Source organism: Phascolarctos cinereus, unplaced genomic scaffold (genome assembly GCF_003287225.1).
Source record: "Phascolarctos cinereus isolate Bilbo 61053 unplaced genomic scaffold, phaCin_HiC Scaffold_7;HRSCAF=346, whole genome shotgun sequence".
NCBI classification, from domain to species: domain Eukaryota; kingdom Metazoa; phylum Chordata; class Mammalia; order Diprotodontia; family Phascolarctidae; genus Phascolarctos; species Phascolarctos cinereus.
In genome coordinates this window covers 1,909,466-1,933,894 of record NW_027556180.1, presented here as the reverse complement: position 1 = coordinate 1,933,894, position 24,429 = coordinate 1,909,466, and the positions used below count along the sequence as shown (strand labels likewise).

The following is a 24,429-nucleotide window of genomic DNA, read 5'->3' as shown; positions in this document are numbered from 1 at the left end:
AGTGGGGGGAGGGTCTTCTTGAGGGAATCGGCCACAACACACGGGGGCCTCCACAGCAAAGCTTTGTAATTCACTTTCCTCTTCCCAGCCAGACTGTCAGCTCCCAGAGAAGGAGGCACCTCTCTTCCCAAATGCCCCCAGGGCCAGCTGAGGCTGGATATTCACTAAAGACTTGTAGGATTATTCGATAGATTATGGGCAGGGAAAAAGGAGTACATATGGGCTAGTAAGAAGGCTGAGGCCTGATAGGGTCTGCAGTCCCAGCCTGTCTCCCATGAGCACACCCCTCTGCATTCCAGCCTCATCTAGACTAGTTAGTACAGGCTGGTCTCTGTCCTAGAGAAGGGAGCTGGAGGGGGCCTCTCCGAGCTCCAGCTCAGCAGGGATATTGAAGCGTTCTTTAAACTGAGGAGTGGGGCTCCCATCAGAGAACCAAGAAGAAAATCTCTGGACTCCGGACCAGTCTGAGGCTCAGAGGAGAAAGGGAAGGAAGACCAACCCTGCCCTGGAGCATGAAGTAGCCAGCAGCCCCTTCCTGAGCTCCACCCTCTGAGAGGGTCCAGCAGAGGCTTGGCCTTCAAGGAACATCAGGGACCCTGGGTGCTGTCTGGTGGGAGATCACCTCAGCAGGTGATAAGGAGGGAAGGCTGAGGATGGCCGGGGCAGCGATCTCCTAGCCTGATAACAACAGCTGGACCAGCGGTGTTCCCGCCCGGCAGGTAGCGAACACCTGACCCAGAATCTCCCAAGACCCCTGGAGCCAGGCGATGGCGACATGACCCCCACCTGGGGCTTTGCGATAACCACCTGAAGGATGAACAAGACTCCCACAGCCTGAGGGTCACAGGGGAGGTTTTCCTCACCCCTGCGGAAAGAAAGGGAGGACTTCAGAGGAGAAAGGCAGGTCAGGAAAGTGTCTGAAAACAGACACATGTGGGAAACACGGTGATGCTCTCGGGGGCATTTTCAGTGGCCGCCTTTTAAAGCATTCGGAATTTATGATCAGATGCAAAAAAACCAAAACCCATTCATTTATGGCTCTACGCCAGCTTGGAAGGTCTCTGGTGGAGTGCCCCAGGGATCTGTGACTCAGATAAAGGTAGAGGTGGCAGCCTCGCTGAGTTTTCAGCTGATACAAAGCTAGTGGGGAAGGCTAACCCAATGGATGGCAGTAGGCGTCTAAGAGATGGGGACAGGCTCGATCACTGGGACTAAATCTAGTAAGATGAAATGTAATCGGGAAAAACATAAAGTTTTATAGTTGGAAGAACAGGGTGCAGGGTGCCCGGAGCCAGGGAAGTGCAACTCAGGGGTAGCACTTTTGCCAAAGAGGATGACCACAGCATGCTGGCCCACCAGGACTCTCACTCTGTGGGGCTCGACCTTTCACACTGATGAACAGGTCTGACTGCCAAACCTCAAGGAGCGAGGGAAGGAATTCATATGATCATTTTATAGATAAGGAAACTGAGACACTGAGGCCAAGTGACCTGCCCAAAGAAGTGGAAAAGTTCGAAGTGCCCACCAGCCTCGTGAATTCTGCTCATCCCTCTCCCAGTTGTTCCACCTACGGCTTCCTCCCTCTCAGGGCACTCAAACACCAAGACTTAAGCAGCCATACTGCCGGCGTCAGGGCCAGAAGGTGGTGGAGCAGGCAGCCTGGTCCTGGCTGGGCAGGGGCGTGTTAGGGGTGGATGAACTGGTCTGTACCCACCCCCTGGCATGCTGCAGATGAGAAGAGCACAGCCCAGGGAGGGGCCAGTCAGAGGTTGCCTCCCAGACCTGCCCCTTTTCCACGACACCAGGCAGCTGGAGAGCTGTCCAAGTCAAACAGGAAGAGCCTTCCGGGCTGATCTAGTGGTTTGGCTAATGCCATGGGACAGCCCTGTGTCCGCAGAGAATTGGCAGAGGAGCTGCTCCTCGGCTCCTGCCTGCTTCCCTGGTCCCAGATGAGGGGTAGAAAGCTGAGGCTGGCAATGGGGCCCATGGGACACAGCCCTCTTGCCCTCCATGGCAGGCTGGCCAGCTGCCCTAACTCAGGGTCTCTGTCCCCCAAAGCTCCTCTGCTCAAAGATCCCCTTAGAGCCTGCTGGGGAAAGTGCCAATCACCAAGCCTGGTCCTGACTGACGTGCTGGGCCCCTCTGTGGATTCAATGCCTCAGTAATCTGGCCCACTCCTGTCCACACCTGAGCAGCTTCTACATAGGTCTGACATGTCTGCCCTCCTCTCTCTTCATGGGCAGCTGCAGTCCATCCTTCCCCAAGTGGATCCCCCCCTTGCTCTGTCCTCGCTTCTTTCCCATCAGACATCACCCCTGCCCCCTTACTAGGCTGCAAGCTCCTCAGGGTCAGGCATTGTGTCTGCAACCTCCTTCCCATCCCCCCAGCACATGCTCCTGCCATGCCCTGCCTGGTACATAGTAGGACAACATGGGCTGAGCGGGATGGAATCAAACAGTGTCCCCAGGGGCCAACACAGGGCTAGGCGCCCAGGAGGAACACGCCAGGACAGGGGAGGTAGGGAGGTGGGTGAGAACACAGCCCTCAAAAATGTGCTAGAGAAATTGAGGCAGTCTCGATAGATGGTCCCTCCAGGTGTACTAAATTCCATCTCCTGCCACTATGCAGTGGTTCAGCAAGGGTGTGTCTCTCACGCCTGGCAGGCCCTCCCTCCTCAAAGCTGTGGCTTCTCCCCAGAGCCAGCACGGCTGGGGAAAATGAGCAAACAACAACAAATAAAAAACCTGACCATAGAAAGTTACCATAGTGACAGGAAAGAGCAAAACACAAATGCAGAAGATAGCAATGTTAAAACAGCTACATGCAAAACCTCAAAGAAAAACATGAATTGGTCTCAGGCCCAAAAAATCATTCCAGGAAGAGCTCAAAAAGGATTTTAAAAATTAAATAAGAGAGGTAGAGGGAAAAAAATGGGAAAATAAGAAAATAATGAAAATAAAAAGAATTAACAGCTTGGTAAATTAGGCACAAAAAATACTGAAGAAAATAACACCTTAAAAAACCAGAATTGGCCTAATGGTAAAAGAGGCACAAAAATTCACTGAAGAAAAGAACTCCTTAAAAAGTAGAATTGGTCAAATGGAAAAGGAGTTACAAAAGCTCACTGATGAAAATATCTCCTTAAAAATTAGAATTGGGCAAAAGGAAGCTAAGGACTCCATGAGACATCAAGAAACAATAAAACAAAATCAAAAGAATGAAAAAAATAGAAGAAAATGTAAAATATCTCACTGGAAAATAGATAGAAGAGTGTAATCTAAGAATTATTGTACTATGCAAAAACCACGATCAAAAAAAGAGCCTAGACATCACCTTTCAAGAAATTATCAAGGAAAACTGCCTTGATATTCTAGATCCAGAGGGTAAAATAGAAATTTAAAGAATCCACTGATCACTTCCTGAAAGAAATACCAAAAGGAAAACTCTCAGGAATATTATAGCTCCAGAGCTCCCAAGTCAAGAAGAAAATATTTGGCAAGGAGCCAGAAAGAAACAATTCAAGTATGGTGGAGCCACAATCAGGTTAACACAAGATTTAGCAGCTTCTACATTAAAGGATTGGAGGGCTTAGAATGTGATATTCTGGAGGGCAAAGGAGACAGGATTATAACCAAGAATCACCTACTGAGCAAAATTGATTATAATCCATCAGGATAAAAAACAGACATTTCATGAAATAGAGGACTTTCAAGCTTTCTTGATGAAAAGACCAGAGACAAATAGAAATTTGACTTTCAAAGACAAGACTCAAGAGAAGCAAGCATAAAAAGGTAAAGAGGAAAGAGAAATCATAAGGGACTTAATGAAGTTAAACTGTTAGCATTCATACATGGGAAGAGGATACTTGTAACTCCTATGAACTTTATCACTATTAGAGCAAGTAGATGGAGTATATACATAGACAGAAGGCACAGGTGTGAGCTGACTATAAAGCAATGATATTAAAAAAAAATAAAATGAAATAGAGGACTTCCAAGCCTCCCTGGTAAGAAGACTAGAGTTGAATAGAAAATATGACAAACACAAGATTCAAGAGAAGCATAAAAAGGTAACATGAAAGAGTCATCATAACAGTCACAATAAAGTTAAGTTGTTTGCATTCTTATAAAAGATGACACATGTAACTCCTAAGAACTTTACATCATTAGGGCAGTTAGGAGTGTACATAGGTAGGGGGCACAAGTGTGACTGTGATGGGAAGATCCGTAAAAAATGTCAGGGTGAGAAAAAGGGATGCACTAAGAGAAAGGGAAAGGAAGAATGGAAACAGTTTTCGCACACAGAAGAGATGTGCAAGGAAGAATGGGTGGGGGGATGGTGGAAGCAATGCTTGCACCTTACTCTCTTCAGAATTTGTTCAAAGAGGGAAGAATAAACACACACACACACACACACTCAGTTGGGGATAGAAATCTATCTCATCTAATAGAGAAATAGGAGGTAAAGGGGATAAAAGATATGGGGTGGGTGGAGCGATAAAAGGGAGTTTGGATTAAGAGAGGCAGTGGTCAGGAAGCAAAACAGACTTTGAAGGAAGGACAGGATAAAAAGAGAGAGAAGGATAAAGAAAAAAATGGGATGGAGGGAAAAACAATGTTAGTCATCATTACTGTGAATATGAATGGGATGAGCTCATCCATAAATAGCAAAATGGATTAGAAACCAGAATCTGACAATATGTTGTGCACAGGAGACATACTTGAAACAAAAAGACACACAGAGTTAAAATAAACAGTGGGAGCAGAATCTAATATGATTCAGCCGAAGTAAAAAAAAAAAAAAGCCAGATAGCAATCATGATCTCAGACAAAGCAAAAGCAAAAACAGACCTAATTAAAAGATAAGCAGGGAAACTACATTATGCTAAAAGGTACCATAGACAATGAAGTAATATCAAACATTTTTACAGCAAGTTTCTCCAATAAAGGATTCTTTTCTCAAATATATACTGAGTATAGAACTGAGTCAAATTCATAAAAACAAGAGCCATTCCCCAATTGATAAATGATCAAAGGATATGAACAGGAAGTTTTCAGAAGAAAAAATCAAAGCTATCTCTAGTCATACGAAAAAAATACTCTAAACCACTACTGATTAGAACACTGATTAAAAGAACTCTGAGGTACCCATATCTATCAGAAATGACAAATGCTGGAGGGGATGAGGGAAAAATAGGTACACTAATGTTGGGTGGAGTAATGTACTGGTCCAACCATTTTGGAGAACACCCAAAGGACTATAAAATCATGCATACTCTTGGATCCAGGAATACCACTACTAGATCTGTATCCCAAAGAGATCTAAGAAAGGAAAAAGGACACACATGTACAAAAATATTTATAGCAGCTCTTTTTGTGGTGGCAAGGAATTGGAAATTGAGAGGATGCCCATCAGTTGGGGAATGGCTGAACAAGTTGTGGTCTGTGAATGTAATGGAATACTACTGTGCTATAAGAATTATGAGCAGCAGGCTGTATACCATCCTGAGGACTCTAGAACGCTGAACCTGGAATTAGCCAGGTTTTGAAGTTTGACCCTCGAACGGGACCCAGAGAGGCAGGGACAGCTCTACGCCCCTTGCCAGCAGGAAGCAGTTTCAGAAGTTGAGACCTTCGCCCCGTTTCACCAAAAGAATTTGGGTCCAATTTGTTTGAGGGGGGAATGATGGGGTGTGGCCCAAACCTAGGTCTTGGCCCCTCGCCCCAAAGGGAATCTGATTCCTATTTGTCTACAGGCCCCGGCCTTTATCTCCCTTTGAAAGCCCTAGCCCCACCTTTTTGATTTCATTATCTATTCCCATTGTTTAGTCAATCTCTCAGACCTTCCTATAAGAATTCTCACCCACACCCTTTTCCCAGACACTCCCCTGGTCACCCAAAGTCACTTTAGTATATAAGATCTACCCCGGCCATCATTCGGGGCTGAGAATCTCATGCCCAAAAAGCTGAGACTTTCTCATGCCCTCTCGTCCTTACGGGAGTCACCTGCCCCAAGTGTTTTATCACTGATAAACTTTTCCTATGGCTGAAAAAAAAAATGATGAGCAGGCAGACTTCAGAAAAACCTGGGACAACTTATATGAACTGATGCAAAATGAACTGTGAAGAACCAGAACATCATTGTGCACAATAACAGCAATGTTACAATGATGATCAGCTGTGAAAGCCACTGCTGCTCTGATCAAGACAATTCCAAGGGACTCATGACGAAAAATGCTCCCCACCTGCAGAGAGATCTGACGGAATCTGAGGGCAAAGTGAAGTATAATTTTCTCACTTCATTTTTTTGCTCTTTTTATTGCAATATGGCTAATATGGAAATATGGTTTGCATGACTTTGCATGCATACTTGATAGCATATTATCTGCCTTCTCAGTGGGTGGGGGAGGAGTACGAGGGAAGAGAGAATCTAGAACTCAAAATTTAAAAAAGAAAAGAATGCTAAAAATAAATAAATAATAAACTTTTAAAAAGCAATGTCTGTGGGAGAAAGGAAGGAAGGAGAGAGAAAGGAAAGGGGGAGGATGGAAGGAAGAAAGAAGGAGCAAAAAAGACACAGAGAGACAGATAGACAGAAAGACAGAGACAGAGAGAGAGACAGAGAGATACAGAGAGAGAGGGAGAAAGAGAAAAGAGGGAGAGAGACAGAGAGAGAGAGAACGCAGAAACTAGTTCTTAGGAGTCTGTGGGGGGTCAAAGGGGCTTCTCTGGGTGCCCCAGGAAGAGCAGCTGGGGCCCCCTCTCTACCCTCAGCTGTTGAGCAAAGGCCCTGGTCTAGAGAGGCAGCAGCTGGGTCTCTCCAAGGAGAGTGGAAGGACCGTTTACATTTGTGACAAACAGCCAGGAGGAAGCAGTTGCACATTCATCCATAAACAGGATAGGACGGCAGTTTCCAAGCCAGCCCAACCCCTTTGCACAGGCAGCTGGCATGGGGCCAGTCCTTGGACTCCCAGTGAAGCCAGCTGGGGCTTCTGCCCTTATAAGGCTGGGAGGAATCCCGCTGGCTCCAGGGAAAGGCCTAGGAGGAAGCCGCTCTGCAGCCCAGCTCCCCCACCGCCCCCCCCGTCCCATCACCCCTCAGGCCCTCCCAGCCTTTGTTCATTATTGGAACTGGGGACAGAGCCTGGAATGCAAAGGTCACCTGTCCCACAAGTGCCAAGAAAGCCTGGCAAGCTTTCAAAATCCCCAGGGTAGGGGCGGGAGAGCCAGAGATGGCTCAGGATGGGGGTAGGGATTAAGGCTAAGACCGGATCACCTTGGATACCTGAAGGATCAGCTCACCAGCCTCCACGAAGCGTCTTCCCAACCAAAGTGTGCACACAGATCACCCATCAGCTCCTAAAATCTGCGGAGACCAGGAATGACCACTGGAATGCCCTTTGGTCAGCTGGGGACACTGAGGCTCACAGAGGCGGGTCCTCACCTTCCATATGCCCCCCCCATTAATGACTTTTCTGAGATTTTTCCCCAAAGGGGCTTCTTCTGATGTCTCGCCCTGACCTGGAATGACCAGCAGCCCCCGATCCCAGCTGGGGAGCAGAGGCCTCAGGAGACCTAGCCAGGTTGCAAAGGTTTCAATTCCAAGCCCAGCAGCAGCCCCATTGCTTGTCCACAGAACACCAGCCACAAGGGGAGGCTATGGGGAGGACAGGCTGTGACTGGCACCTTTGGAGGGGAGCGCTAGCACCAGGGGACCTCTGAGCCTCCGAAGTGCCCTGCTTTCTGGGCCTGTCTCTGCCGAGGGGCTCCCTTTGCTCACACCATGCTTACGGGGCATATAGCTCCTACACACCCACGGCCTCATTCCCTGCTCCCGGAGCCCTTGGGTGGGAAGGAGGGAGGTGAAGAGGTGACTCAGGGCCTGCCCACGGCCCCCCACCTAGCTAATAAGTGGCTCATAGCCCCTTGGTCTGGAGAAGAGACCTGGAGCCACCCTCAAAGGGCAGGCAGTTCCAGGAGCAGCCACAGAAGAGGGTCACAGATCTCAGGCCAGCCCACCGACCGAGCTGGACCCAGACGGAAAGGCTGCCCTCTCTCACTGCAGGAGCAGAAGAAGGTTGGGATTGCAATTCACTGATTGCACAGGAGCCCAAGACTGTGCAGTGCTGAGGGAGCTGGGTGGGGACACAGGTTTTGCTGCTGCCTAGTCAAGCCCAGATCCCCTCCAGCTTCCCCCCAGGGCAGCACCATGGGGTGCTGGTCCACTGCTGTGTGACCTATTTCACAAATGAGCACAGTCAGGCAGCACTACTCAGGAAGGCCAGCATGAAGACACAGTGACTGACCTCTAGTCCCTTATCAAGGTTGAAGTCATCTCATGGACCCCCAAACACCAGCCCCGTGGCAAGTGGGAGAACTCAGGGAGCCAGGCCAAGAGTAAATGTCAGCTGTGCCCAACCACTAGGAGCTACTTGAGGGGAAGGTGGTAGTGCCCAGGCAGGACAGACTTCCACCTGAATGGTCACTGCCCCCTCAGAGACACCAGTCACAGCGGGGAGGGAGCCTGAAGCGCCCCAGGATGGGAAGACTGAGGGCTACAGGGGGCTTACAAATCATCTGGGACCAACCCCTTTATGTCACTGAGAAGTAAACTGAGTCCCAGGGGAAGGAGTTGCCCAAAGGCACCCAAGTGGTCAGAAAGCAAAGCCCAAACCCAGATGCCCAACATCTGCCCCCACAGCCACACCTGGCAGCCTCATTCCTCTGGACCCTTTTCGATCAAGGCCCAATCCAAGTCACCAGTCTTTCAAAACCGAAGCACCTTCCACGTCCCAGTCCCTATTCCAGGTGCTGGAGAAAGGAGACAAAGTGAAAAACAATCATGTGCCCTCAAGGGGATCCCATTCTGCTGGATAAGACAGACAGACAGGAAGGTGTGCATCTGAAAGCACAAGAAGGAGGTGACCACTAGGAACTGAGGAGATCAGGGAGGGCTTCCTGAAGGAGGAGGTACCTAAGCCACATGGAGAAAGACAAGGATGCACAAGGCAGAAGTGAGAGCACCCTGTGGAAAGCTAATGGCAGGGAGGGCAGTGGGGGCTTGGAGACCTTCAATCCTCCCCCGACATCCCCTTCCATACTGGAACAGCTCTGATTGGGAGGGAGCACCTCTTGACATGTAGCCCCTCAGTGACCCCAAGCGCTCCCCACTTTATGGCCCCCCATTTTTCCTGGCTCTGTTCTCTGGGTCCACGAAGCACAAGGCTAAGACCTCCTCCACAGGACAGCAGAGGAAGCACTTTAAGGAAACCATCCCCGAGGCTTCTCTCCCAGGCTGAGCCTGTCCAGTTCCTGTCACTGACCATCATTTGGCGTGAACTTGATACAGTTCAGGAAATGCTAGCAACAGCAAGAAAAGAGAAAGAAATGGAAGAAATAAAGACAGGTAAAGAGGAGCTAAAACTCTCCCTACTGGTGCTGACACAGCGGTTTACTTGGACAACCCCAGGAAACCAGCAAAGAGACTAACCGAGACAATCACTTCAGCAAAGCTGTAGGCTACAAAATAAATCCTCAAAATCAACAGTATTTCTGTATGGTTACAACAAAACAGAAGCAAGGACAGAAAAGGAAGCCCCGTTCAAAATAACTACAAAATATCTGGGGATCAGCTTCTCGAAGCACACAAAAGACTCCTATCGATGCAATTACAAAATGCTCCTAAAAATAATGAATAGCTGGAGGAATGCTCATTGTTCATGGCTGGGCTGGGCCAATAGAGTAAAAACGACAATACTGCCAAAGCTAATTTTCACTTTAATGCTATACCAATCAAATTACCAACGGGATACTTGGGATAAGGCTTGATAAAATATTAAGATTCATTTGGAAAAACAAAAGATCTAGAATATCAATGGAAATGATAAAAAGAAGTAAGTATGAAGGGGGAACAGCACATCTAGACCTCAAACTATATCATAAAGCATGCCAAACCACCTGGTATTGGTTAAACAACAACAAAAAGAACAGAGGCATAAATCAATTGAACAGAATAGACAAGAGAGAGTCAGAAACATAGAACTCAATAGCCCTGTGTTTGATGAAGTGAAAACATAAATTGCCTAGGGGGAAAAAAGAACCCTATTTGATGAAAACTGCTGGGAAACCTGGAAAGCACTCTGACAGAAAAGAGGCTTAGACCAATACCTTCAACCGCACTCCAACACACATTCTAAAGGGCTATGTCTGTCTTTACTATGAAAGGTCTCTTTACTTCCTCTCCTCTCACTCTCTTCTTGACTCTGTAGTTGGGCTTCCAGCCTCCTCATTCCATGGAATCTGTTTTTTTTTAATATAAATTTATTTATTTTTAGTTTTCAACATTTACTTCCACAAGATTTTGAATTCCATATTTTCACCCCATCTTGCCCCTCCCCCACTCCAAGATGGCATGCATTCTGAATACCCCTTCCCCTAGTCTGCCCTCCCTTCTATCTCTCCCCCCTCCCCCTTCTCTTATCCCCTTCCCCTTCTATTTTCCTGTAGTACAGGATAGATTTCTGTACCTCATTTCCTGTATTTCTTATTTCCCAGTTGCATGTGGAAACATTTTTTTTAAACATGTGTTTTTAAAACTTTGGGTTCCAAATTTTCTCCCTTCCTCCCACCCCACCCACCCTCATTGAAAAGCCAAGCCAGTCATACAGGCCATACATGTGCAGTTATGCAAAACACTTCCATAGTAGATATGTTGTGAAAAACTAACTCTATTTCCCTTAATTCTATCTTGCCCCCCCCATTTATTCTATTCTTTCTTTTGACCCTGTCCCTCCTCAGAAGTACTTCCTTCTGATTACTCCTTTCCCAATCTGTCCTTCTCTCTATCATCCATGGAATCTGTTCTCTCCAAATTTGTCTTTGCTTTCTTGCTCACCCAACCCAACGGCCTCATTCTCCTTAACCTCTCTGGAGCCTTGGACACTGTAGAGCACCCTCTCCTTTGTGACACTCTCTCTCTCTCTCTCTCTCTCTCTCTCTTTCTCTCTCTCTCTCTCTCTCTCTCTCTCTCTCTCTCTCTCTCTCTCTCTCTCTCTCTCTTTTTGGTGAGGTAATTGGGGTTAAGTGATTTGCCCAGGGTCACCCAGCTAGTGGTGTCATGTATCTGAGGACAGATTAGAACTCAGGTCCTCCTGACTCCAGGGTCAGTGCTCTATCCACTGCACCACCTACTTACCCCAACACTCTCTTCTCTCTAGAGTTTTAGAACATGACAGCCTCCCAGTTCTCCTCCTACTTCTGGGGCCACTCACCACAGAAGACCCATGAGGCTCTGTCCTGGGCCCCCCTCTCTTTTCCTTCTATATTACTTCACTTGGTGATGTCATCAGCTCCCAAGGACTCAATATCATCGCTATGCTCACAATTCTACTTCTCCAGCCCAAAGCTCTCTCCTAACCTCCGGCTGCCTAGTAGACATCTCACAATGAGTGTCCTGTAGACACCTTAGACTCAACATGTCAAAGTTAAACTCGGCATCTTTCCCTTCAACGCCCCCTCCCTTCCTAACTTTGCTCCTCCTGTCCAGAGCATCTCCCTCCTCCCAATCCTCCAGGCTCACAACCTGGCAGTCACCCTGGACTCCTCACTCTCTCGTCCTCCATATCCAGGCTGTCACCAAGGCCACAACTTCACCTTCACCACAGCTCTCAAATACACCCCCTCTTCAACTCTGACTCTGCCCCCAGCTGGTACAGACCCTCATCCCCTCATGCCTGGACCGCTACAGTAATTGTTGGGGAGCTGCCTGCCTCCAGCCTCTCCCCTCTCCGTTCAGCCTCCAAAGTGATCTTCCTAAAGCTCAGGTCTGGCCATGTCACCCCTCTCCCTCCCACTCAGTAAACTGCAGTGGTTCCCTGTCACCTCCAAGACAAGTATAAAAGCCTGTTCAGCATTCAAAGCCCTTCATAACCTGCCCTTTCTACCTTTCCAGTCTTCTTCTACCTGACTCCCTCACACGTGTGCTCTTCACACCAGTGACCCCGGCCTCCTGGATGTTCCATGAACAGGACCCTGCATTTCTCATCTCTGGGCATTCTCTCTGGCCATCCCCCTGCCTGGAATGCCCTCCCTCCTCATCTCCACCTCCTGGCTCCCCTGGATTTTTTGAAGTCCCAGGTAAAATCCCATCTTCTACAAGGAGCCTTTTCCAATCCCCCTCAATGCTGGTGTCTTCCTTCTGAGATTACACCCAATATATCCTGTCCATAGTTTCTTTGCATGAGGCTTTCTCATTAGACTGGGAGCTCCTGGAGGGCAGGGACTGTCCTTTGTCTTTCATTGTATTCCCAGTGTGCAGCCCAGTGCCTGGCACATAGTAGGTGTTTAATGAATGCTTGTTGACTTCACAACTTGAACTCAAGGCCCTTTGACACTCTGACTGCCTTCCTCTGGACACTCTCCAGCTGATCAACGTCCTTCCTAAACTGGGGTGTCCAGGACTGACCACAGGTGAGTCTGATGAGGACCAAGGCTAGAGGCACCACCATAGTCAGTGGCAAGTCCAGTGAGTGAACAGTGTGATGTGACTGTCAAAAAAGCCAGTTTAACACAAAGAACTTTCCAAATAAAATTAACAAGGTAATGGTAGGGAGCTCCCCACCTCAAAAGTGCTAGAGAGACTGGCTGGCCACCTCTGTAGGATGTCACAGCTGAATGCCCTGCCCTGGGGGGGAGGATGGAGGCTGGAGCCCCTCGGGGCTCGAGGATTCTGTGACCTTGTCCTCTAATCAATCAGGGGCGGCCAAACGGGCAGTACAGGCTATTTGGCTGCTGATCATTCAGAACGTTTCAGGCAAGACATAGGGCCAAAGATGAGGGTGTGGCATTCAGGACCATGATGCACGATGGAGGATCAAACCCCCTCCCCCTCCTCCTCCTCCTCCTCCTCCCCTTCTTCCACCTCCTCCTTTTCCTCTTCCCCCTCCTCCCCCTCCTCCTCCTCTTCCTCATCTACCTCCTCTCCCTCCTCTTCCTCTCCCTCCCCCCTCCTACTCTCCCTCCTCTCCCTCCTCCTCCCCTTCCTTCCCCTCCTCCCCTTCTTCCCCCTCCACCTCCTCCTTCACCTCCTCCTCCTCTTCCTCCCCCCTCCTCCCCCTCTTCCTTTTCCTCCCCCTCCCCCCTTCCTCCTCCTCCTCCACCTCCCCGTCCTCCTCTCCCTCTCCCTTCTCCTCCTCCTCCTCCTCTTTCTTTATCAGTGGGCTTCCAGGTCATTCATTCTGCCCCTTGAGGGTTCACTCCAGCCTTCACTGAGTGGTCACAGTGCTGGGGCGGGGATGGGGGAAGGGATGAAAGGGGCAGGAGGAGCCGGAAGGGGCAGAGTCTCCCCTTTGGGGCCTGGGGGTGTGGGTAGGTCTGGCTGAGAGACAAGGTGCAACAGGAAACCACTACAGGCTGCCTGCTCGAATCATCTATCAGTCGTAAGGCAGAGTATGCAAAGGGCTGAGTGCCTGGTAGAGGGAGACAGGACTGGTTGCAAGAGCTCAGAGGGAGGATTTTGCTGGAGTTGGAGAAGCAAGGAAACACTTAGTGGCCAGGATAGGAGCAGAATCAGACTAGCTGAGCTGCAGAGCACAGGATATGTTCTTTGATAGCAGGAAATTCGTGAACAGCCAGGTGGGGCAGTGTCCCCAGCCCTTGCCAAAGGCCAGACTTGGCTCTCAGCTCTTTATGTTTCCCCCAGTCTCCTTCCTGGCAATAGTGATAGACTTCAACAGAGACCTGGGTTCAAATCTCTCCCCTGACACTTCCTAGCAATGTGCCCATAAAGTAGCTTTACCTCTCTAGGCCTCGATTTCCTTATCTGTACAGTGGAAACACCTGAAATACCTACCCAGGGGTGAGGAAAGAAGCCAGAGGGGTGGAACTGTGAGGAGAGCACCTAGAAAGGTGAGCCAGGATGAAGAGGAAGAGGATACCCCAGCCAATCCAGATTGAGAGGCTGCGGTGTAGTTCAGAAAAGGCTAACCACGTGAGCCTCCCCCCGCTTCCCCATCCTCCCCCACCTGCTCTTCCTCCTCTTCTCCTCCTCCCCCTTTCCTCCTCTCCTCTCCCCCTTTCCTCCTCTCCTCCTCCTCCTCCTCTTCTCGTCCTCCTTCTCCTCTCCTCCTCCTCCTTCTCTTCTCCTCCTCCTTCTCATCTCCTTCTCTCCTCCTCTCCATCCCCTCCTCCCCCTCTCCTCCTTCTCTCCTCCTCCTCTCCTCTTCCTCTCCTCCCCCTCCTCTCCACCCCCTCCTCCCCCTCCCCCCTTCCTCCTCTACTTCTCCCCCTCTTTCTCCTCTCCCTCCCCCTTCTCCTCTCCCTCCTCCTCCTCCTCCTCTTCCTCCTCTTCTCCTCCTCCTTCTCCTCTCCTCCTTCTCTCCTCCTCTCCTCCTTCTCCTCCTCTCCTCCTCCTTCTCCTCCTTCTTCCCTCCTCCTCCAAGACACTCAGGCCAGAATCTTATGGAACATCTGGGAAAGTTCCAAGAAGAAAGACACTCAGCAAACAAATGAATAATTTGTATATTCTCTTCCTGTAACCAGAGCTGGGGGATCCAGTCACCACCTGGGATGGAGGCTCCAGGTCAGAGAGGCCGTTGGGACAAGAGAAGCAGGCCCAGCCTTGTCCTCCTAGGGGAGAACTTACCCCTCAGGCCCTGCACCAACTCCTTCCTTCTCTGCCCAGGCACAGATAGCCTTCACTCTGACTTCACTAAGATGACAGCAGCAGCAGAGCTTCCTAACTGGCCATACTCCACACCCCAAATGGGAGTTTTCACTCATAGCACAACATGGGCCCAGTGCTGACCTGGGAGCTGAGAAGACCCAGGTTCAAATCCTGCCCCAGACACTTCTTGGCACATCTCCCAATTTCTGAGCATATCTCCTCAAGTAAAAATGGGGACAATAATAAAACTTTTCTTATTACCTTGTTATACCCATCAACCAAGGGGCCATGCAAAGGCTTTGCAGACCTGCATGCACCACGCCAAGCATCAGAAGCAGCAGCCAGAAAGACCAGAGTTCAAGTCCTCCAACAGCCCCTGGCTGTGGGACCTGAGGCCCAGGGTCACACAGCTAGTAGGTGTTTGAGGGCAGATTTGAACTCAGGTCCTACTGACTCCAGAGGTGGTGCTCTATCCATTGTACCACCCAGCTGCCTTGACCCTCCCCTTTTCTGGGCTGACATGTGCCCTCCTTCCCTCTCACAAATTTTCATTAAGAAGCACTATGTTCAGGGCACCACGCAGCTCCAGGGAAACAAAGCCCCATCTCCCACCTCCTCACCTTTGCATAGGCTGTCTCCCAGGCCTGGACCTCCACCTCTCACAATCCCAGTCATCTGTCAAGGCTCTCTCAGGTATCACTGCTTTCCAACAGAGACTCTGTTCTTATCCCCCTTTCCTCCCAAAGCTCCAGTGCCCAGAGAGCTGTGGGTACCCTCCCCCTTTTCCAGCAGCCTTAAATTCACTACCTGGTATACATGTTGTCTCCCCAAAAGCATGTAAGCTCTTTGAGGGCAGGGCCTGCTCCTGTCTTTCCTCCCCAGCCCAGCACTCAGGGCCTGGCACACCGGGGTCTGTGGAACAGCAAGGCTTTGGGCTGAGGTGGGGGGGAGGGTGCTGGGGAGGGGCCCAGGAACTGAGACAAGAGCCTGACATCATTCTTGACTTTAGGCAAAGTTCTTTTTGAGCCAAGGTGCCAGGCGTGAGCACAGAGACCAGCACAAAGCAAGAGGCTGGAGAGAGGGAGAAAAAGGGGAAGCATGGCCTGTGCTAAGGGTCCCTGGGTCGACAGGCCTGGAAGGGGGCTGTCTGGGGAGCAGGCCACATGTCTGTTGTGCCAGGCAGGGGCAGGTTTCCCCCGTGTCTTCTGCTGAGGTGGCATTGGTTAGAAGGGCACCCCGCCCAGGCAGCCACCACCTGCCAAGGTCAATATTGAACAGCTGTCCCCAGAGGACGGTGGGAACAATGTCTTCGGCTCCCTGCCCAGGGAACTCCTAGGAGGTAAATAGGAGCCCAGCCTAGCCTGGCTCCAAGAGGAGCCAACCGCGTCTGCTGTGGGCCAGGGCGGGGAGGGAAGGAGGCGGCCAGGCTTCGGCCTCTCTGGCCTCCCAGCGGAGGACAGGCACAGGTGCCCCAGGACTGGCAGCCAGGCTCTCACTTCCCCTCTCCCCACAGCCTCCCACGCTGTCCAGACAGGTCAGAAGCCCCAAAGCCAACAGTCCTGAGGGCCCCCTGCCCAGGCTGGGCACCCAGGCTCGCTCCCGCTCCCTAAGCAGGTGCTGACTGACCACAGAATGCACCAGCAGCCCCTGTCCTGCATCTCCCCAGTGCCTGGGCACGGAGACAGCAGGGATGGGACCAAGCAGTGCTCCGTAGCTCTGAGGCAAACGTGGGCCCCTGCTGCCTAGTGGACAAGAGAGCTGTTCAGCTCATTTCATTGAGGGCTTTTAAAGGAGAAGTCAGGAATGTTTGGGAGCCACCCTCAAACTCAGAGGCAGTGCAGGGGCCAATCAGTGGGCAGCTGCCAAGGGGGTCTGTGATAGCCTGTAGGAAACTTCTGGGTCAAACGTGACATGGTCTACGAGCGTCAATTTCCTTCCAGTCCTGCGGCTCAAGCACCGGACCAGCCAGGGGCAGACCCAGCACTAAACACAGGATGTGGCTGATGCAGACACAAAGCAGACACGGTCCCTGACCTGGGGGAGCCGAAAATGAAGTCCAGCTTCTCCGAGCTAGAGGCCCCAAAGCCCAGGTCTTAGGAGCCATGTTCCTGGTGCACTCCATCCCCCACTGGGGAGAGCCTGAGGGCTCACAACCCCAGATGGAAGCCCCTCACACACACTTCGGAGCATGTGTAGACATTCTACACCCCATCTGGTTCTTTGAACCCCAACAAGGGCCTTCACAAAGGCCTCCTTTTGCCTGGGCCTCTGTTCTCCAGGGGCGCTCAGAGCACATTGGAGGGGAGATGAGGGAAGAGTCCTCAGGCCTCCTCCCCATCTGAAGCTGGCCTAGGGCCCCTGACTCAGCCTCTGGTCTTTCATTTTGGGGGAAAGGAGCGCCAGCTATCCACATGCCAGGAGTCGAGTCTACGACGGATCCCACAGCCAACCGAGAACCAATGCCCTGAGGAGCGAGGAATGACCCTCGGACCCAGACCCACAGTGACCAAGATCGGGACTCACCCATCAGGGATGAGGCCTTGAAGGGGAACCTGGCGGAGCTAATGCTATGTGAAAATTACATTAAGTCTGAGCCCATCCTCCCCAGAGACTACCCAGTCCTTGCTTCTGTATCTGCAAAATGAACTTAACATTCTTGATGTTGCCTACCCAATGGGACTGTTGTGGAGAAGTCCTAAAATGGTGGCTTTGGGCCACCCATTTTCATACTGAGCTTGGCTTGGAAAAAAAAGCCTAAGACCTTGAGGGAAATTTTGGAAAATTCTCTTCACATTTTTGTTCTACCTAGTAGTTAAATAAATGCTCATTGTTTTAGCTATACTTGTGTGTTATTGTTGGAGGGGAATAGTGCTGTGATCATAGACTAAGTTTAACACGGTATCTGGTGACTAAGGCCAGGCGGTGTGGGGAGAGCGCACCCCTTTAAGGATGGGCAAGGACATTTACACTTGTTCTTTTGTGTTTTTTTTTTTGCTTTTCGGTGAAGCAGTTGGGGTTAAGTGACTTGCCCAAGGTCACACAGCTAATGTCATGTGTCTGAGGCTGGATTTGAACTCAGGTCCTCCTTGTTCCAGGGCCGGTGCTCTGTCTACCGCGCCACCTAGCTGCCCCTCACTTGTTCTTTCTTCAAAAGAAACATCCGTTGTTCAAGCTAATGGATGTGAAGTGGTCCTGGAGTCACTGGTGGCTAACACACCCAGAATGGTGGCTTGGGCTGACGGCAGTAGAGAAGAGAGCCCCAAGCCCACCGGGGTCCCTCTGGAATCCCGAGAAGCCAACGTCCACCCTGGCTTTGGGGCAGCGAGACTCAAGAGAGAACTGACTCCCCTGGCAAGGACCCCTGAGGCCCCAGAGTCAGACCCAGCCTCTCCCAGGACACCCTCCTTCTCTGTGACCAGCCTCAGGTTATCCAGACTGTTTGCAGACCTCTGGTGATGGGAGAGGAAGCCCCCGGTGTTCCCCTGTGCCCAGAGCCTCTGCTCTCACCTGCCCTCCTCAAGTTTGGTTCAGGGCCCTCTCCTCTGCCCCCAGCCCTCTGTGTGGACACAGGATTGCTAAGGGCAGGGACTTGTCTTGGTTTTAATCTCAGATCCCAAGTGCCTCCACTTCATGGGTGATATATGGATGATGCTGCAGTTCTTCAAACTCACTACCGGCTCGTTCCACTGTCTCTAGGTCAACCGGGCTCCCAGGAAATCAGACCGTGATGGACACAGGCCAGACTGAGCACCAACTGTGCGCTAGCCCTGAGCTAGGCACTGTGAGGGGGACGCAAGAGCAATAACAAGGTCCCCTCCCCCAAGAACAACGGCTCCATGGATGAAACTGGACCCCACCCAGAAGAAAGTCGGGAGACCTGTGGAGCCCAGGCTCTGAGCTCTTTTCCAAACAGGGAAGGAGTCAGAGGGAAGGAGAGCAAATAACACCCCCTCCCCCGAGGGAGGAAAGAAGGAACCGGGCCAAGTCCTGCGGGGGCAGGGAGGGGGCGTCGTGGAGCAGCTCACACTCAAAGCATGATTGTTAAAGTCAAGAAAACATATGCTTCCCATGAAAACATTTGTCCCTGAGACATTGCCCTTACAGTCGTGGCCAGGAAGGACCGACCCAAACCAGCCCCGGGGAGGGGAATACAATGACGGCTGAGTCCTGGGGTCTCTGGCCTTCCGCAGAGGCCCCTGGCACCCCTCACTAGTGAGGCTCGGCATTGGTGCTGAGGGGAGCAAGGACAGAGGCCACCTAAGGGGGGGGTCACTTACGGTCCTCCCAGCAGAGGTCATGGAGGGAGGTCCCTTGGGACGTTCTAGAGGACTAGAAAGGCTAGTTTGCAGCCAGTGCGTCGCTTCATGAACGGCGCTTTAAGGTGCTGGGAAATCTCTCCTCTCCTATCCGCTGACTGCCCAAAGAGCTCACGGCCAGACTGGCGTCTTGGTCCCTCGGTCCCAATGCCTTGTCGCAGCCACAGCAGCTCCCCCACACCCACACAGCGTTCGGATGGACAGGCACAGGCCATAACCAGATGCCAAAGCTAGCCCTGCCACCACCACCACCGCGCTCCTCTGGCCGAGCCCTTCAGGGCTGGCTCAGAGCACTAGCTGGTCAGGCTGGGGCTGGGCTTCCTCTCCTTGATCCCTGTCCCATCACACCAGAGGGCTGGGAGAAGCTGGAGGCCTCATTTTCCAACCAGAAACAGAAGGAAGTCTATTGGGGCCGGGGGGGGAGGGCGGCAAAGGAGTGCCCGCGCCCCCAAAGCCTGAGAGTTGGGATGGACTGGCCACACCAGCAAGAGCCCACATGGCCATCTCCCACCTCCCTCCCCCAGCTTCCTTTCATGGAAGCTGCTCCCCACCTCTCAAAGATGGCCAGCCCTCCTCTAGGAAATGCAGATTTCCCAGCCCAGAGCAAACATGTGCGCTTTGGGGAGGAGGTTTCCAGACCCCAGGTCCTCCCCATTCCAGGCCACACTGAGTCAGTCAGTCACTGCCAGAAGTCTTTGCTGGGCACCTACCTGAGTCCTGACCCCAATGAACCGCTATTGTTCAGACGTGTCTGATTTTTCATGACCCCATTGGGGGTGTTCTTGGCAGAGATACTGCACTGGTTTGCCATTTCCTTCTCCAGCTCATTTTACAGATGAGGAAACTGAGGCAAACAGGGTGAACTGGCTTGCCCAGAGTCACATAGCTAGTTAGCGTCCAAGGCCGCACTTGAACTCAGGTCCTCCTGACCCCAGGGCCGGCGCTGTAGCCACTGCACCACCAGCTACCCGCCGATGGCCTAGACACGCCCTTTGCAGACACAGCCTAACTCAAGCACAAGGTTGAAGGGTTCCTCGCGGAGACAGACAAGAAAGGAGGAGGCAGCCATGCTGTGGCCACTTACCCGGCAGACAGACATCTGGTTGGTGGTCAGGGTCCCAGTCTTGTCGGAGCAGATGACAGAGGTGCAGCCCAGGGTCTCCACAGAGGGCAAGCTGCGGACAATGGCGTTCTTCTTGGCCATGCGCCGGGTGCCCAGCGCCAGGCAGGTGGTGATGACGGCAGGGAGCCCTTCGGGAATGGCTGCCACTGCCAAGGCCACAGCAATTTTGAAGTAGTAGATGGCGCCGCGGAGCCAGGAGCCGCCGTGGACAGGGTCGCTGAAGTGGCTGATGTTGATGGCCCAGACCGCCACACAGATCATGGAGATAACCTTGGACAGCTGCTGGCTGAACTCGTCCAGCTTCTGCTGCAGCGGCGTCTTCTCCGGCTCCGTGGCCACCATCTGGTTGCGGATCTTACCGATCTCCGTGTAGACCCCAGTAGCCACGACCACGCCCACGGCCCTTGCCCGAAGCGATGTTGGTGCCCTGGAAGCCAGGAGTGCCCAGTGACTGCTGGGAGAGGCCCCAGCCTGCCCTGAGGAGAGCCCGCTCCTTGGGAGGCAGTGGACAGCACCGCTCCCTTCTGGCCCTGCGGAGCTTTCCAGCATTGAGTGTGGACACAACCCCCAGACCATGAGACCCCCTGCCCAGGGCTGCAATGACAAGACAGACCCCACAGGGGGAGCCCCAGGCATCCTAGGCAGCAGACGCCGGGATGAGGGACAGAGCCCTAAGATTTGGAGTCGTGGACCAGGCTCACACTCGGCTCTCCTAAAGTCACTCTTCTCGGGGAAGGGGCTTCTGGCTCCTCATCTGTCTAATGGGGGAGTTGGAGCTGGACCTCTGGCTCCTCTAAAGCTCTGTCTCCTGGCCCTGAACAAGCCGGGTCATGAGGTGGGACTGAGGGGCCCCAGGAAGGCAAGAGCTGGTTTTTCTCCTGCGTGGTATGACTACAAAAGGTGCTCCCAGCCTGAGCAGACACAGGTCCAGAGCCCCTACTCGAGGCTGGGCTCTGGCAGGCCACACAAAAGGTACTTGAGCTACCAGGGCCAGAAGGGCCAAGATATTGACACTAGCCTCATCACTTTACAGGGAAGGAAACTGAGGAAGCCCAGAGGAAGGCAGACCCTTGGCCAAGACCCCAAAGGGAGTGAGTGGCTGAGATGGGGTCAGAGACCTGGGGCTCCCCATCTTCTAGCCAGCGGTCTTCCACCTCGCCTAGGCTGGGCCTCTCCCCCCAGCACAGATCAGCAGCAGTCAGAGGCAGGAGGGGGTAGCTCTAGGCCCCCAGCTCCATCTTTCCCAAGCCAAATGGCACTGGTACGAACTAAGAGCTGTGACCCACAAAGGCTCCAAAGAGGGGGTTCCCCGGCAGCTGTCATCACCCCAGACATATGGCCCACCCTTTCAGAGTCTAGGTTCCTTTATCTGCATAGTAAGGACCCTCCCACTTGCTCTGTCTCTAGGGAAGGGAGCGCTTCACGCTGAAGGCCCAGGGGCTAACCCTGAGCCTCACTCAGTGCCAGTGGTGGGCTAGGCCCCCTGGCCCAGACTGGGTGGAGAAGCTGGCTGGACAGCAAATATCCCTAGCCCTGGCCCACTCTTCCTCAGTGGGGCAGGGTCTTGGGCAAGGCCCGGGTGCTCTGTCTTTTGGAAGTTGCCTCCAGCCCTCCTGCCCCACCCCGAGCCCCAAGCACCACCATGGACACAGACTCACCGAGAATAGCATATTCTTCTTGTCCTGGTTCACAGCCCGGGGGTCAGGGATGGGGTCAGTGTGCTTGAGCACAGACATGGATTCACCTGCGCACACACACACATACACACACCCTAAACTTCTGAAGTCTGCAAGGACAGCTTTGCACTGCCCACTTCCCAAACCACCACCAGGGATTCGGACGCTGAGGGGCTGCTGGCAAGAAGTGGGCTGAGCCCAGAGGTAACTCCTGCAGGCCTCAATTTCCCCATCTGTCCAGTGAGGGGGCTCCGCATCTGATCTCTCTTCTGCTGTCTACCCTGTGTCCCTTCCTTGCCCCCTCCCTGCCCAGTAGAATGCCAGGCGGGAGCTCCTTTAAAGCCTCTTTTGTGAAGAGAAGGCTCATGGGCACCTTGAGCCATGTACAAGTCTCTGAAAGGCTGCCACTTGGAGAAGGAATTAGCCTCATTGGCTTGGTCCTGGAGGGAAAAAATGAGAGGAGAACTACAGGGACAGACTTGGGCCCCAGAGCGGCCTGGCCAGCTGGGGAAGGGGTGAACTCCCTGTTCCTGGAAGGCTCCAAGCAGAGGCTGAATGGCCTCAGGAGAGGAGCCCTGGTTAGGTGCAGCTCGGATTTGAGCCCCTGAGGTCCAGCTGCTCTGCCCCAACCTCCTCCTCCTGCCTGTGACCACCCTATGCGCCCAGGCCTCCTCCAGCCCACCAGTAGAGGCCAGCAGCCTCCAGCCTTGGATCAGGAGTCACTGGGGCCACTCTGGGAAGCCCTCCTGGCCCCAGGCCTGGCGCAGGCTTCCTGCCTGGACTTGCCCTAGGTAAGAGGAGCTGAATCTGAGCTGCAGAATGCAGAAGGATTTTGCTGCAAACATCCCAGATGTCACCTGGTCGGCCCGAGGCCCAGATGAGCTTCCTTTGCCCAAGTCTTATAGCTGGACTCCCAGATCTTGGCCGAGCTGAGTCCCGGCCCAGTCTATGGAATCGTGCCTGACCCCTCTTTCCAGCTCTAACTGCTCCTCTCATCATGCCCCATGAGTCCCTGCCTCAGACGGGGCTTCTGCCGTCCTGATGGGGTCCAAACAGGCTGTCCCCACACCACTCTCCTTGGAGTCTTGATGCATCTGCCCCTACCTCCCTATAGCTGCCCCCTGGACCCAGCCCCTTCACCTAACTACAGCTGCCAGAATCAGTGACCAAGCGGTCCTGGGCCTGGGAGGTCAGAGGCGGACATCTCAGGCCCACCATGGAGGCTGCTGGGGACCTCCCAGTCCCTTCCCGGTTCACTCAGCCACCTCCAATGGAGCAGCCTGGTTTCCCAATACGCAGGGGAGCATGCTCCAGGAAGGCTCCCTCCTTAGGAGAGGACACAGTCCCACCTCTCTGATCGCTCACTCCCTGGGCTGCTGCCCAGAACAGACCCCAGCCAGTGACCCTAGCTCAGCCCCAGGCCTGCCCTCCACCCCACAAGAGGAGCAGGTAACCAGAGATGGACCTGGCTAGAAACTGAGCACTGAGCCAGATCCCATGTGGACTATGACCGATGGAAAAGGGCATCTGAGCTGCCCCTTGGCGCTCACCCAGGCAGCATTTGCCACTACACCCCCCCCACCGCCCAGGCCACAGCCTCACCTGTCAGGATGGACTGATCAACTCTCAGGGTGGTAGATTTGATCTCGATGAGGCGGATGTCAGCCGGCACCTTGTCACCAACTTCAGGGAGGGGAGAGAATGAGAGAAGAGGCTGGGTCAGGGAGGGATGCCTGTCCCGCAGGTCCTCTCTCTGGGGCAGCAGGAGCCCTGGACCCTCCCTGAACTTGGCTGCCAACTCTGAATGTACTTGGGTGGGTGTCTTCCTCCACTCCTGGGCCCCTCTCTCCTCTTCTGTAAAATGGCGGGGGCAGGCTGGAGACTGTGTGGCCTTGTGGCATGGGCTCTGCACACTTTTAGAGGGGATATCTGAGCCTTTGGGGGTGCTGCTTTGTATTCCCCAGATTCTATTGCTGAATTCTGTTGAGGGCTGTGTTTTTTGAGGGTCATAGAGGTAGATCAGGTTAGGGACTAGAAAGCTTTCGGTGTGCTCAAAGCAGCATAGTATAAAGTCTGAGCTCTGCAAGTACCTGCCCTGGGGTTTGGGTCAGGACAACATAACTATGGGTTTGCCCCTGGTTGGAGTGCCAGTAGACTGCTGCTGGCCTCAGAGCCCCTGTTAACTGGCTGGAAGGCTCTGCAGGTTGGCATAAGGAAAGGCTCCCTCTTGGTCTGAACTCTCTGGCTGCAGGCTTCAGACTAGCAGGGACTGGACCACAGTCTCTGCTCCAGGGCACTGGAGAGCTGCCCAGTACAAGACCTCCCGGCCTCAACTGCTCCCCAGGTCCTCCAGCCCCAAGCACAGAATCTACAGACCAGCTCTGGAACGTGCCTGACAGGTCTTGGGGAGAACGTGGCCGGGAGCTGAAATCTATGAGACAGAGATGGGGGCAGGGAGGGGAAGAGGAAGTCTGTACGAAGTAATGAAGATGGAGGCGGAATACTGTGTGTGTGCAATGGGCCAAAGGCTACATTGGCCAGAGCATGGAGTCCACAAAGGAGCTCCCGGAAGGACAGTGGAGTCCACGAAGGAGTAACCACGGAAAGGGTCATGGTGGGGCTGGGGGTGGTAGCTGTTCAGTCATTTCAGTCA

General features: G+C 52.7%; 1 protein-coding gene and 1 long non-coding RNA gene across 2 annotated transcripts in view; one reads left to right on the top strand and one right to left on the bottom strand.

The window, feature by feature from the left end:
- Positions 1–24,429, bottom strand: part of ATP2A3 (ATPase sarcoplasmic/endoplasmic reticulum Ca2+ transporting 3) — a 102,420-nt gene that overhangs the window by 42,093 nt on the left and 35,898 nt on the right. The window contains 4 exon segments of the mRNA XM_020964709.2: positions 20,062–20,502; positions 20,504–20,527; positions 21,759–21,844; positions 23,379–23,459. Of these exon segments, the coding sequence (XP_020820368.1) occupies positions 20,062–20,502; positions 20,504–20,527; positions 21,759–21,844; positions 23,379–23,459 (632 nt within the window).
- On the top strand, positions 11,955–17,496 carry LOC144454772 (uncharacterized). The gene is made up of 2 exons (XR_013483298.1): positions 11,955–12,467; positions 14,538–17,496. It is a non-coding gene; the product is annotated as an uncharacterized LOC144454772 (long non-coding RNA).